This window comes from Manis javanica, chromosome 12 (genome assembly GCF_040802235.1).
Source record: "Manis javanica isolate MJ-LG chromosome 12, MJ_LKY, whole genome shotgun sequence".
NCBI lineage: Eukaryota > Metazoa > Chordata > Mammalia > Pholidota > Manidae > Manis > Manis javanica.
Window position 1 is genome coordinate 30861751 of NC_133167.1, and position 15057 is coordinate 30876807.

A 15057-nucleotide genomic window follows, 5' to 3' on the forward strand; every position below is an offset into this window, starting at 1 on the left:
TCTAGTCTGTTCCATTGGTCTATGGGTCTGTTCTTCTGCCAGTACTGAATTGTACTGATTACTGTGGTTTTGTAGTAGAGCTTCAAGTTGGGTAGCATAATCCCCCCAGCTTTATTCTTCCCTCTCAGGATTGCTTTGGCTATTCAGGGTCTTTTGTGTTTCCATATGAATTTTAGAATGATTTTCTCTAGTTCATTGAAGAATGCTGTTGGTATTTTGATAGGAATTGCATTGAATCTATAGATTATGTTAGGCAAGATGGCCATTTTGACAATATTAATTATTCCTATACATGAGCACAGGATGTTTTTCCATTTACTGGTATCTTCTTTCATTTCTCTTATGAGTGTCTTGTAGTTTTCAGAGTATATATATGTCTTTCACTTCCTTGGTTAGGTTTATTCCTAGGTATTTTACTCATTTTGATGCAACTGTGAATGGAATTGTCTTCTTAATTTTTCTTTCTGCTAGTTCAACATTAGTGTATAGGAATGCAACAGATTTCTGTGTATTAATTTTCTATCCCGCAACTTTGCTGAATTTAGATATTAGATCTAGTAGTACTGGAGTGGATTCTTCACGGTTTTTTATGTACAATACCATGTCATCTGCAAACAGGGACAGTTTAACTTCTTCCTTGCCAATCTGGATGCCTTTTATTTCTTTGTGTTGTCTGATCGCCATTGCTAGGACCTCCCGTACTGTGTTGAATAACAGTGGGGAGAGTGGGCATCCCCTGTCTTGTCCGTGATCTTAAAGGAAAAGCTTTCAGCTTCTTGCTGTTAAGTATAATGTTGGCTGTGGGTTTATCACATATGGCCTTTATTATGTTGAGGTACTTGCCTCTATCTCCATTTTGTTGAGGTTTTATTATGAATGGATGTTGAATTTTGTCGAATGCTTTTTCAGCATCTATGGAGATGATCATGTGGTTTTTTGTCCTTTTTGTTGATGTGGTGGATGATTTTGATGGATTTTCGAATGTTATACCATCCTTGCATCCCTAGAATAAATCTTACTTGATTATCATGGATGATCTTTTTGATGTATTTTTAAATTCAGTTTGCTAGCATTGTGTTGAGTATTTCTGCATTTATGTTCATTGGGATACTGAACTGTAATTTTCTTTTTTTGTGGTGTCTTTGCCTGGTTTTGGTATTAGAGTGATGTTGGCCTCATAGAATGAGTTTGGAAGTATTCCCTCTTCTACTCTTTGGAAAACTTTAGGAGAATGGGTATTAGGTCTTCACTAAATGTTTGATAAAATTCAGTAGTGAATCCATCTTGTCCAGGAATTTGTTCTTAAGTAGTTTTTTGATTACCAATTCAATTTCTTTGCTGGTAATTGGTCTATTCAGATTTTCTGTTTCCTTCTGCGTCAGCCTTGGAAGGTTGTATTTTTCTAGAAAGTTGTCCATTTCTTCTGGCTTATCCAGTATGTTGGCATATTTTTCATAGTATTCTCTAATAATTCTTTGTATTTCTGTGTTGTCCATACTGATTTTTCCTTTCTCATTTCTGATTCTGTTTGTGTATGTGGACTCTCTTTTTTTCTTGATAAGTCTGGCTAGGGGTTTATCTATTTTGTTTATTTTCTCAAAGAACCAGCTCTTGCTTTCATTGATTCTTTCTATTGTTTTATTCTTCTCGACTTTATTTATTTCTGCTCTAATCTTTATTATTCCCTCCTTCTACTGACTTTAGGCCTCATTTGTTCTTCTTTTTCTAGTTTCGTTAATTGTGAGTTTAGAGTGTTCATATGGGATTGTTCTTCTTTTCTGAGGTACCCCTGTATTGAAATATACTTTCCTCTTAGCATGGCCTTCACTGTGTTCCACAGATTTTGCAGTGTTGAATTATTGTTGTCATTGCTCTCCATATATTGCTTGATCTCTGTTTTTATTTGGTCATTGATCCACTGGTAATTAAGGAGCATGTTGTGAAGCCTCCATGTGTTTGTGGGACTTTTCATTTTCTCTGCGTAATTTATTTCTAGTTTCATACCTTCGTGGTCTGAATAACTGGTTGGTATAATTTTAATCTTTTTGAAATTACTGAGGCTCTGTCCGGGACCTAGTATATGATCTATTCTTGAAAATGTTCCATGTGCACTTGAGAAGGATGGGTATTCTGCAGATTTTGGGCATAGAGTTCTGTAGATGTCTGTTAGTTCCATCTGTTCTAATGTGCTGTTCAGTGCCTCTGTGTCCTTACTTATTTTCTTTCCAGTTGATCTGTCCTTCAGAGTGAGTGGAGTGTTGAAGAGTCAGAATGAATGCATTGCATTCTATTTCCCCTTTTAATTCTGTTGGTATTTGTTTCCATATGTGGGTGCTCCTGTGTTGGGAGCATAGATATTTATATTGGTTATGTCTTCTTGTTGGATTGACCCCTTTATCATTACATAATGTCCTTCTTTTTCTTGTGTTACTTTCTTTGCTTTGAAGTCTATTTTGTCTGACACAAGTACTGCAACACCTGCTTTTTTCTCTCTGTTAGTTGCATGAAATATCTTTTTCCATCCCTTCACATTTAGTCTGTGTATGTCTTTGGGTTTAAAGTTAGTCTCTTGTAGGCAGCATATAGATGGGTCTTGTTTTTTTATCCATTCAGTGACTCTATGTCTTTTGATTGGTGCATTCAGTCCATTTACATTTAGGGTGATTATCAATACATATGTACTTACTGCCATTGCAGGCTTTAGATTTGTAGTCACGAAAGGTTCAAGGGTAACTTCCTTACTATTGAAGAGTCTAACTTAACTCACTTAAAATGATATCACAAACACAATCTAAAGGTTCTTTATTTTTTTCCTCCTTTTCTTCCTCCTCAATTCTTTATATATTAGGTATCATATTCTTTACTCTGTCTATCCCTTGATTGATTTTGGGGGATAATTAATTTAATTTTGCATTTGCTTAGTAATTAGCTGTTCTACTTTCTTTACTGTGGTTTTACTACCTCTGGTGATGGCTATTAAACCTTAGGAACACTTGCATCTATAGCAGTCCCTCTAAAATAGACTGTAGAGATGGTTTGTGGGAGGTAAATTCTCTCAGCTTTTGCTTATCTAGACATTGTTTAATCCCTCCCTCAAATTTAAATAATAACCTTGCCAGATAAAGTATTCTTGGTTAGAGGCCCTTCTGCTTCATTGTATTAAATCCATCATGCCACTCCCTTCTGACTGGTAAGGTTTCTGCTGAGAAGTCTGATGTTAGCCTCATGGGCTTCCCTTTGTATGTGATCTTATTTCTCTCTCTGTTTTAATAGTCTGTCTTTATCCTTGATCCTTGCCATTTAGTTATTATATGTCTTGGTGTTGTCTTCCTTGTGTCCCTTGTGTTGGGAGATCTTTGGGTCTCCATGGCCTGAGAAACCATCTCGTTCCCCAGACTGGGGAAGTTTTCAGCAATCATCTCCTCAAAGACACTTTGTATCCCTTTTTCTCTCTCTTCTTCTTCTGGTACCGCTATAATGCAAATATTGTTCCATTTGGATTGGTCACACAGTTCTCTCAATATTCTTTCATTCTTAGAGATCCTTTTTTCTCTCTGTGCCTCAGCTTCTTTGTATTCTTCTTCTCTAGTTTCTATTTCATTTATCATCTCCTCCACCGTTTCTAAACTGGTTTTAATACCCTCCATTGCACTCTTCAACTATCAGATCTCCGACCGGAATTCATTCCTGAGTTCTTGAATATTTTTCTGTACCTCCATGAGCATGCTAATGATTTTTATTTTGAAATCCCTTTCAGGAAGATTCATGAGGTCAATTTCACTTGAATCTTTCTCAAGTGTTGTATTCATATTTTTACTTTGAACCAGGTTCTTTTGGCATTTCATATTTGTATATGGTACCCTCTAGTGCCCAGAAGCTCTACTCTCTGGAGCTGCTCAGTATTGAAGCAATGTTGGGGGTCACAGGGTGCCATATTGGTGTCTGGGGGGAGGAAAGAGCTGTTTCCTGCTTCACGGCTGCTATGCCTGCCTCCACTGCCAGAACCAGTAGTCCGAGCACACAGGTATAAGCTTCTATGCTTTGCATTTGTAGTTGCTGTAGACGGGGCTTCCCTCTGGCTGGGGGCTGGCCAGGAGAAAGGTGCAGTAGGCTGTGTTTCATGGAGGGCACCCTTTGAGCTCTGTAGCAAGCCAGGGAGCTGGAGCACCTGAAGATAGTGAAAGTTCCCAACCTGCTGCGAAGAGTGCACCCTGACAATTTTGTCTTCCTGTCCTTTCTCCTGAACAGTAACCTTTGTGCGATCCTTGCCCCTTTAGCAGCCCTCTTGCTGTTATGAAGTCTCTCAGAGTGCTCACCTTTCTTTTGTCCCAGAGCAGCCAGATATGGATTCCTGCTTTCCACAAGCAGCTGGAATCTCGGTCTCTCCAGGAATTCTGCCTGTCTTAGCTTTTCAATCCCCTAATTACGGGAGTACCATGAAAGCACCATGAAATGTAGGTTTGTGCTCCCAGAGCAGTTCTCTGGAGTTAGGTGTTCAGCAGTCCCATGCATCCACTCCCTCCCTGCTCCGTTTCTCTTCCTCCCACTGGTGAGCTGGGGTGGGGGAAGGGCTTGGGTTCCACCAGGCCATGGTTTTGTTATGTTACTCTGTTCCGTGAGGTTTATTCTTTTTTCCAGGTGTATGCAGTGTGGTGCGGCCCTCTTTCCTGTTGCTCTTTCAGGATTAGTTATATTATATTTTCATATTATATGCAGTTTTAGGAGGAAGCCTCTGTCTCACCTCTCACGCCGTCATCTTTAATCCTGTCCTCTTCATTGAAGTTGTCAAATTTTTGGCATAAAGTTGTCATTAGTATGTTTTTTTAATAATTTTAATATTTATAGCATTATCTCCTCTTTCATTTCTCATGTTAATTTAATTTATGTATCTTTCTTTCCTGACCAGTCTACCAGGAGGCTTTTGTTATCTATTTGTTTTTTAATAACCAGCTTTTGTTTTCTTTGATCTTTTTGTTTTTCTTGTTCATGGATTTTTACATGTATATTTTTAATCTCTTCCTTCTACTTAAGAATTCTTTCATGATGGGTTTCCATCTAAACATAGCTTCAGCTTTATGCCATAAATTTGATTTGTTATGTTTCATTATCATTCATTTCAAAATAACTTTTAACCTAAAAGTCTAGCTTCAAGTTACCTCAGTTCTAAGAAGCTTTCCTCAGTAACCTTAATTAACACTGAGATTCCTAACAGCTGATATAGCATTGATTGTTGGACCTCGGAAATACATAGTATTATTATTCTAAGGCAAATGTCATCCACAATTTCACAATCACATTTCTCAGAACAAAGTAATTTTAAATTCTTTCAAATACTTATACATACACATTTACTCTGGCTGTTGTATCTTCTTCAGGAATGTCTAATTTATCCTCTTCCATACCACTAACTTTTACTTGTTTCACTGCTTCCAAAAGCAATGACTCACTGGAAGGCTGTGAGTGTTGGACACCTGTTTAAATATAAAATATGAAATAAACATGAAGTAAAAAAAAATTATAAAGCTCTTCTATAACTTTTGACAGTTAATTATTTAATAATAATGGGTATTATAAGAAAGGAAAGGGAGACAAGGGTATTGGGTGAAGGTGGACAAAAGGTACAAATTTCCCTTTATAAGATAAATGAGTACTGGGGATGTATGTACAACATGATAACTGTGGTTAACAATGCTGTATAGTATATATGAAACTTGCTAAGTGAGTAGATCCTAAAGGTTCATCACAAGGAAAATAAAATTTTAACTATACGAGGAAAAATTATTGTAATTATTTTGCAATATGTGCACCTGAAACTTACACAATTTTGTATGCCGATTATATTCCGATAAAGCTGAACAAAGATAATATAGGAGGTATTTGAAATTACCTAAGACAAAAAGCAATTTTCTACAGAAAAGTTTGTATACATGATTTAGAGTGATCTATACTATTTGTGATTTTAAAAATTACTATATATATAAAGAAACAAATGTTCAAAAACTATGGTATCTATTTTTTAATGACAGTACAATTTGTTTCAGAAATAGGCCAAATAATCTCTTCAATTAAGTTTAATTCCAAAGCATGCAAATAATTAAGTCAAGGAAAGAATTATTCTCATTATATTAATAGAACTATTTTTACTGTTCATTTGTACTAAAGAAATATTAAGAAAGGATGTGACAAGTTATCTTTAACTGGAAGATAATACACAGACCAAGAGCTGAAGTGCTCCTTTCTAAAGTACATTAAATTTAATAAGTAATTCTAATACACATATAGGTAATAAATGTAATGCTTTTTATAAACTATACATATTGTAAGAAGGCAGGACTAGTGTAATGGAAAGACCACACGCTAATGAAGTGGCAAACCTAGATTCAAATTCCATTCTTCTATTTACTAGCCAAGTGACCCTTCTGAATCTATGTTTTCTTAATGGTGATATGGAAATACATCACATCACATAAAGAATAAAGTAAATGGCAGCTATCATTACTGTACATTCAACTCTCAATTATCTGGGAGGTTGAGCATAAGAACAGTAATACAAATACATGCATAATTTATAGGTAAGACTGGGGAAATTTATGTATTTAACTATGAATAAAGACATTTTCATTTGCAGAAAATAGAAATAATTCATACTAAATAAAAATATAAATTATAAAAGATGGGAAATCCTCCCTTAGTTTCTCAAGTGGTTACCTCAGACTTCTAAAATGAATCATTACAGTTGTGTTTTTCTATGTAAATCTGCTTTGATCACACATTCTTCTATACTGGGAACTCTTGGCGTAAGCCAAGTGTAAATACTTACACTCCCTAGAGTAAGTGTTTCTACCAAACATGTTTTTTCATGTGCTAAGCAAAAATTTATTGTTAAATATTTAATTAAAGAACAAAATAATGCAATAAAAACAGAAACAGGTAGTCTAGATAATCTGATACAAACAGAAAGCTGACTTTATGTGGATGATGATGCACCACTAAGAATATAAGTTCAAAATCATATAAAATATTGGTGAATAAAACAGGCACAGGGAACTATGCAAATAAGGAGGCCATCTGGGAAACTACTGTAGGTTTGGAAAAAGGAAGCACCTAGCTAAGCCATGGCAATAGCAAAAAGAATAAACATAAGGAAAAACATTCAAGATATATGAGGTAGAATTAACAGGACACTGTACGTAAAGAGCTATTATGTGTAGGGGATTAAGAAGAATGAGGACAGACTCATTGTTAATACTAAGAATTTTGAGTGATTAATAGGTGGAGGCAATAATAACTATAACACAAGATAGAAGAGAAGTAGAATCTAGGATGAGGAATAGGCAAATGAGAAAAAATAATGAATTCACTTTCAGAAATGTTATATGGACACCTCTGTGGAAGAGGTACCCTAGTAGGCAGATAGGCAGTTGAAAACCTTGATCTGAATTTCAGAAGGCAGGTTAGAACTAGAAATACAGATGGGAAAACACAATTTTATATATATTCTATGGTGACGCCATGAGATAACCATTTCATTAAAAAGCATAGGTAAAAGGGAAGATGGCTAGCCCCGGTAAGAGAAAACCATCATTTAAAAGTCTCTAGGAAAAAAAAGACTAAAAATTGGTAAGAAAATTAGGGGTTTAAGCAGCACTTCTAGGAAAGAAATACAGTTATAAAGGAGTATACATATCAAATGCTTCAAAGACTATGGAAGCGGTAAAGGACTAAAAAAATCAATTGTGGCAAATTCTCAGAAAAGAAGTATGGACAAAAAAACTTCTCTGAAGTCAAATATTTTAAATTATATATTTAGGAATATACTTTCTTTTTGAATACTCTTGTCCCAGAATTTACAAGTGCATTTGTTCCAAAAGATACTTCATATTTCACTTGTTTGGAATACATAATGAATTTTCCATAAAGATGTTACGATTAATGGTTACCTTTGCAGGTTAGCCCACAATGTAAAAACTACTCTGTATATTTGCAATGGAATACTTACAAAGCAGTACCAGGGTAAGCGAAACAAAATAAAATAGTGCTTTTTAAAAAATCACTATGAATTCTGGCAGCTAATAAAAAATACAGACAAAAATGAGTAGATAAAACATTTTGCTTTAGTGAACCTTTTATAAAGAGTTTTAAAGACTGATGCCACTGGCTTTGCACTATTTCCAATTTCACTTTGAAATGTATGACTATTTTCTTCTATATAATTTTAGTGTTGCCATTGTACTTGGGGTAGTTTTGAAAACTAGGTAAAGAGAAAGACTCAGAGATGGGGAAAAAAAGGAAGGACAACTAGTTTTCCTGGACTTAAAAACAACTAAGACCAAGAAGGAGGGATATGAAATTGTATCTGCGTAAATGTGTAGAGAGGGGATAAGGGGAGAAAGACAGGGAATTCCTGGGTTGGGATTTCTTACCAAAACTGAAAAAAAAAAAAATAGGGATGCTATTCTATAAATATTAATAGATTCAAGTTATTTGCCAAAAGATAGTTGCTAGGTTATCTGTATAGTAAAATTTCAAGGAGTAAAATATAATAGTCTCAGGATACATACAGGGAAGACAAGCTATATGCAACTGACCATTCCTATACAAGATACTCTCAAAGTTAGTGTTTGTGTCATGAGCAGGGTCATTCTTCTGCATTAAGGAAAATCAATTGCTGTGTCTGACTTGTTTTAGAATGTAAGACCCTACATGATAGGCATCATGGCTCTCTTGATTAATTTTATGGCATCAATTGTTATTGGCCAATATATTAAGGCAGCTTTAAAAAGCAATATAAACTGGTACTCGTTCCATATTAACTTACTCAGTGAACACAAGGTACACAGGAGACTATAATGAATTAAATGCAATATAGTGTATATATGACTGCCAAAGACTTTTAACAATCAATCTTTGGGGTATTTCACGAACCTGTCTTAGAAAAGGGAGGGATACCAAATCAGAGAGTTAGAAAGGAGGGGCTTCCTAAAAAGTTGTAGAAACTCTTTAAAATCTGTTTTGAAATACTGCTAGGCTATGTGTTTTGCAGTTTTTTCTAGAAAAAGGCATTGGCCCATCTAAGATCAATTTATGATTTAAAATTACATTTCTTGAAAAATTACAATCCATTGAAATAGGAAGTTTTCTTAAATTTAGGTCAAAGGTACAGCACTTAATATATATAACCATTTAATATCAGCTATCTTTCATAAATAAACAATTTTGAAAAATTAATCAAAACAATAACCCCACCAATACCGTACCTTCAACAAACAATCAAACAGTTGCTGGTACTCACCTAGATTATCTCTCAAGGCACTAGCTTCATCATGGCTTTTGAAGCTATAATTTGGCACCAATTTAAGTCTCATGCGGGAGTAATTTTCTACATTAGCTAGTTTCCAATGAATTGGATTTTGTTTCCTATGAATATTTGTAAGTAAATACAAAACACTATTAGCTTAACGTTGTAAAGATTGGCTGAATAAAATACAGTAAGAAAATAATTAGGTACATTACATTTGTTTAGCATCATTTCATAAAAACATTCACATTCAAGATCTTATTTGACCAAAACAGCTCTGAGAGAAAACCAGCATGAGTATTTGTAGATACAATTTTTATATGAGGAATGTAAGACAGGCTAAATTACTTGCCCAAGACACATTGTGGTTTACAGGTAGCAGAAATAAGATTTGAACATAAATCTTCACACTTATAGCTTAATATCTTTTACTCTTCCACTGTTAAACAGAAGTTCTTATAAGCTTTATAATGAGTTTACTCCACATACAGATTGCAAAATAAAATAAAAATTTTGCTACAAATAATACAATTGCAAATGAATCAAAGATCTAAATATAAGAACTAAAACTAGCAGAAGAAAGATAGGAGCAAATCTTCATGACCTTGGAATTGGGAATGGTTTTTTAGATATGACATGAAAAACACAATCAACAAAAGAAAAATTAGGTGAATGGGCACCAAAATTACTTTTGTGCAGTAAAGGCCACTATCAAGAAGTGAAACAGTAAACTACATTTTTACAAATCATATGTCAGGTAAGGGTATTTTATTGAATATATAAAAAGATTCTTACATTTCAACTATAAAAGTCTAACAAGGCCTGGAGCAAAGATGGCGGGGTGAGTAGAGCAGCAGAAATCTCCTCCCTAAACCACATATATCTATGAAAATATAACAAAGACAACTCTTCCTAAAATAGAGACCAGAGGACACAGGACAACATTCAGACAACATCCACACCTGTGAGAACTCAGTGCCTCGTGAAGGGAGAAAGGCCACAAACCAACAAGAAGAGAAGGACTTCCAGCCGTCACTCGTACCAGCTCTGCAAACTATCTCTATCACCATGAAAAGGCAAAACTACAGGCAAAGAAAGATCACAGAGTCAACACCTGAGAAGGAGACAGACCTAACCATTCTTCCTGAAAAAGAATTCAAAATAAAAATGTGAACATGCTAACGGATATGCAGAGAAAAATGCAAGAGCAATGGGATGAAGTCTGGAGGGAGATCACAGATGTAAGGAAGAAGATCACAGAGGTGAAACAAACCCTGGAAGGATTTATAAGCAGAATGAATAAGATGCAAGAGGCGATTGAAGGAACAGAAACCAGAGAACAGGAACGTACAGAAGCTGACATAGAGATAAAAGGATCTCCAGGAATGAAACAACACTAAGAGAAGTATGTGACCAATCCAAAAGGAACAATATCCATATTATAGGGGTACTAGAAGAAGAAGAGAGAGGAAAAGGAACAGAAAATGTCTTTGAAGAAATAATTGCTGAAAACTTCCCCAAACTGGGGGAGGAAATAATCGAACAGACCACGGAAATACACAGAATCCCAAACAGAAAGGATCAAAGAAGGACAACACCAAGACACATAGTAATTAAAATGGCAAGGATCAAGGACAAGGAAAGAGTTTTAAAGGCAGCTAGAGAGAAAAAGGTTACCTATAAAGGAAAACTCATCAGGCTATCATGAGACTTCTTGAAAGAAACCCTACAGGCCAGAAGAGAATGGTATGATATATTTAATGCAATGAAAGAGAAGGGCCTTGAACCAAGGATACTGTATCCAGCATGACTATCATTTACATATGATGGCGGGATTAAACAATTCCCAGACAAGCAAAAGCTGAGGGAATTTGCTTCCCACAAACCACCTCTACAGGGCATCTTACAGGGACTGCTCTAGATGGGAGCACTCCTAGAAAGAGCAGAGAATAAAACACAACACATATGAAGAATGGAGGAGGAGGAATAAGAAGGGAGAGAAGAAAAGAATCTTCAGACAGTGTATATGACAGCTCAATGAGTGAGCTAAGATAGGCAGTAAGATACTAAAGAGACTAACCTTGAACCTTTGGTAACCATGAATTTAAAGCCTGCAATGGCAATAAGTACATATCTCTCAATAGTCACCCTAAATGTAAATGGACTTAATGCACCAATCAAAAGACACAGAGTAGTAGAATGGATAAAAAAGCAAGACCCATCTATATGCTGCTTACAAGAAACTCACCTCAAACCCAAAGACATGCACAGACTAAAAGTCAAGGGACGGAAAAACATATTTCAGACAAACAATAGTAAGAAGAAAGCAGGGGTGGCAGTACTAATATCAGACAAAATAGACTTCAAAATAAAGAAAGTACCAAGAGATAAAGAAGGACACTACATAATGATAAAAGGCTCAGACCAACAAGAGGATATAACCATTCTAAATATATATACACCCAACACAGGAGCACCAGCATATATGAAACAAATACTAACAGAACTAAAGAGGGAAATAGACTGCAATGCATTCATTTTAGGAGACTTCAACACACCACTCACCCCAAAGGATAGATCCACCAGGCAGAAAATAAGTAAGGACACACAGGCACTGAACAACACACTAGAACAGATGGACCTAATAGACATCTATAGAACTCTACATTGAAAAGCAACAGGATATACATCATTCTCAAGTGCACATGGAACATTCTCCAGAATAGACCACATACAAGCCCACAAAAAGAGCCTCAGAAAAATTCCAAAATATTGAAATTCTACCAATCAATTTTTCAGATCACAAAGGTATAAAACTGGAAATAAATTCTACAAAGAAAACAAAAAGGCTCACAAACACATGGAGGCTTAACAACATGCTCCTAAATAATCAATGGATCAACGAACAAATTAAAATAGAGATCAAGGAATATATGGAAACAAATGACAAAGACAACACAAAGCCCCAACTTCTGTGGGACGCAGAGAAAGCAGTCTTAAGAGAAGAGTATATAGCGACCAGGCACACTTGAAGAAGAACAATCCCAAATGAATAGTCTAACATCACAATTATCAAAACTGGAAAAAGAAGGACAAATGAGGCTTAACATCAGCAAAAGGAGGGACATAATAAAGATCAGAGAAGAAATAAACAAAATTCAGAAGAATAAAACTATAGCAAAAATCAACGAAACGAAGAGCTGGTACTTTGAGAAAATAAACAAAATAGATAAGCCTCTAGCCAAACTTATAAAGAGAAAAAGAGAATCAACACACATCAACAGAACCAGAAAAGTGAAAGAAAAAATAATGGCAGACTCCACAGAAATACAAAGAATTATTAAAGACTACTATGAAAACTTATATGCCAAGAAGCTGGAAAACCTAGAAGAAATGGACAACTTCCTAAAAAATACAACCTCCCAAGACTGACCAAGGAAGAAACACAAAGTTAAACAAACCAATTACGAGCAAAGAATTGAAACGGTAATCAAAAAACTACCGAAGAACAAAACTCCCGGCCCAGATGAATTTACCTTGGAATTTTATCAGACACACAGCGAAGACATAATACCCAATCTCCTAAAAGTTTTCCAAAAAATAGAAGAGGAGGGAATACTCCCAAACTCATTCTATGAAGCCAACATCACCCTAATACTAAAACCAGGCAAAGACCCCACCAAAAAAGAAAATTACAGACAAATATCCCTGATGAATGTAGATGCAAAAATACTCAATAAAATATTAGCAAACAGAATTCAACAGCATACCAAAAGGATCATACACTATGACCAAGTGGGATTCATCCCAGGGATGCAAGGATGGTACAACATTTGAAAATCTATCAACATCATCCACCACATCAACAAAAAGAAAGACAAAAACCACATGATCATCCCCATAGATGCTGAAAAAGCATTTGACAACATTCAACTTCCATTCATGATAAAAACTCTGAGCAAAATGGGAATAGAGGGCAAGTACCTCAACATAATAAAGGCCATATATGATAAACCCACAGCTAACATCATACTGAACAGCGAGAGGCTGAAAGCTTTTCCTCTGAGATCGGGAACATGACAGGGATGCCCACTCTCCCCACTGTTATTTAACATAGTACTAGAGGTCCTAGCCACGGCAATCAGACAAAACAAGGAAATACAAGGAATCCAGATTGGTAAAGAAGAAGTTAAACTGTCACTATTTGCAGATCATATGATATTGTACATAAAAAACCCTAAGGACTCCACTCCAAACTACTAGAACTGATATCAGAATACAGCAAAGTTGCAGGATACAAGATTAACACACAGAAATCTGTAGCTTTCCTATACACTAACAATGAACCAATAGAAAGAGAAATCAGGAAAACAATTCCATTCACAACTGCATCAAAAAGAATAAAATATCTGGGAATAACCCTAACCAAAGAAGTGAAAGACCTATACCCTGAAAACTACAAGTCACTCATAAGAGAAATTAAAGGAGACACTAACAAATGGAAACTCATCCCATGCTCATGGCTAGGAAGAATTAATATCATCAAAATGGCCATCATACCCAAAGCAATATACAGATTTGATGCAATCCCTATCAAATTACCAGCAAAATTTTTCAATGAACTGGAACAAATAATTCAAAAATTCATATGGAAACACCAAAGATCCCGAATAGCCAAAGCAATCCTGACAAAGAAGAATAAAGTAGGGGGTATCTCACTCCCCAACTTCAAGCTCTACTACAAAGCCATAGTAATCAAGACAATTTGGTACTGGCACAAGAACAGAGCCACAGACAAGTGGAACAGAGTAGAGACCCCAGACATTAACCCAAACATATATGGTCAATTAATATTTGATAAAGGAGCCATGGACATACAATGGGGAAATGACAGTCTCTTCAACAGATGGTGCTGGCAAAACTGGACAGCTACATATAGGAGAATGAAACTGGACCATTGCCTAACCCCATACACAAAACTAAATTCAAAATGGACCAGAGACCTGAATGTAAGTCATGAAACCATAAAACTCTTAGAAAAAAACATAGGCAAAAACCTTTTAGACATAAACATGAGTGACCTCTTCTTGAACATATCTCCCCAGGCAAGGAAAACAACAGCAAAAATGAACAAGTGGGACTCTATTAAGCTGAAAAGCTTCTGTACAGCGAAAGATACCATCAATAGAACAAAAAGGAACCGTACAGTATGGTAGAATATATTTGTAAATGACAGATCAGATAAAGGCTTGACATCCAAAATATATAAAGAGCTCACATGACTCAAGAAATAAAAAACAAATAATCCAATTAAAAAATGGGCAGAGGAACTGAACAGTTTCCAAAAAAGAAATACAGATGGCCAACAGACACATGAAATATGCTCCACATCGCTAAGTATCAGAGAAATGCAAATTAAAACTACAATGAGATATCACCTCACACCAGTAAGGTGGGCTGCCATCCAAAAGTCAAACAACAACAAATGTTGGCGAGGCTGTGGAGAAAGGGGAACCCTCCTACACTGCTGGTGGGAACGTAAATTAGTTCAACCATTGTGGAAAGCAGTATGGAGGTACATCACAATGCTCAAAATAGAGTTACCATTTGACCCAGGAATTCCACTCCTAGGAATTTACCAAGAATGTAGCAATCAAGTTTGAGAAAGACAGATGCACCCCTATGTTTAACGCAGCACTACTTACAATAGCCAAGAATTAGAAGCACCCTAAATGTCCATCGGTAGATGAATGGATAAA

At 35.7% G+C, this 15057-nt stretch overlaps 1 protein-coding gene across 3 annotated transcripts in view; it reads right to left on the reverse strand.

The window, feature by feature from the left end:
* Nucleotides 1–15057, reverse strand: part of NBEAL1 (neurobeachin like 1) — a 241124-nt gene that overhangs the window by 69216 nt on the left and 156851 nt on the right. For all 3 annotated transcript variants that reach the window (XM_073218321.1, XM_073218319.1, XM_073218320.1), the window contains 2 exons: nucleotides 9293–9417; nucleotides 5345–5471 (listed from right to left, as the gene is read on the reverse strand). In XM_073218321.1, coding sequence (XP_073074422.1) covers nucleotides 5345–5471; nucleotides 9293–9417 — 252 coding nt within the window. The remainder of the gene's footprint in view (nucleotides 1–5344; nucleotides 5472–9292; nucleotides 9418–15057) is intronic.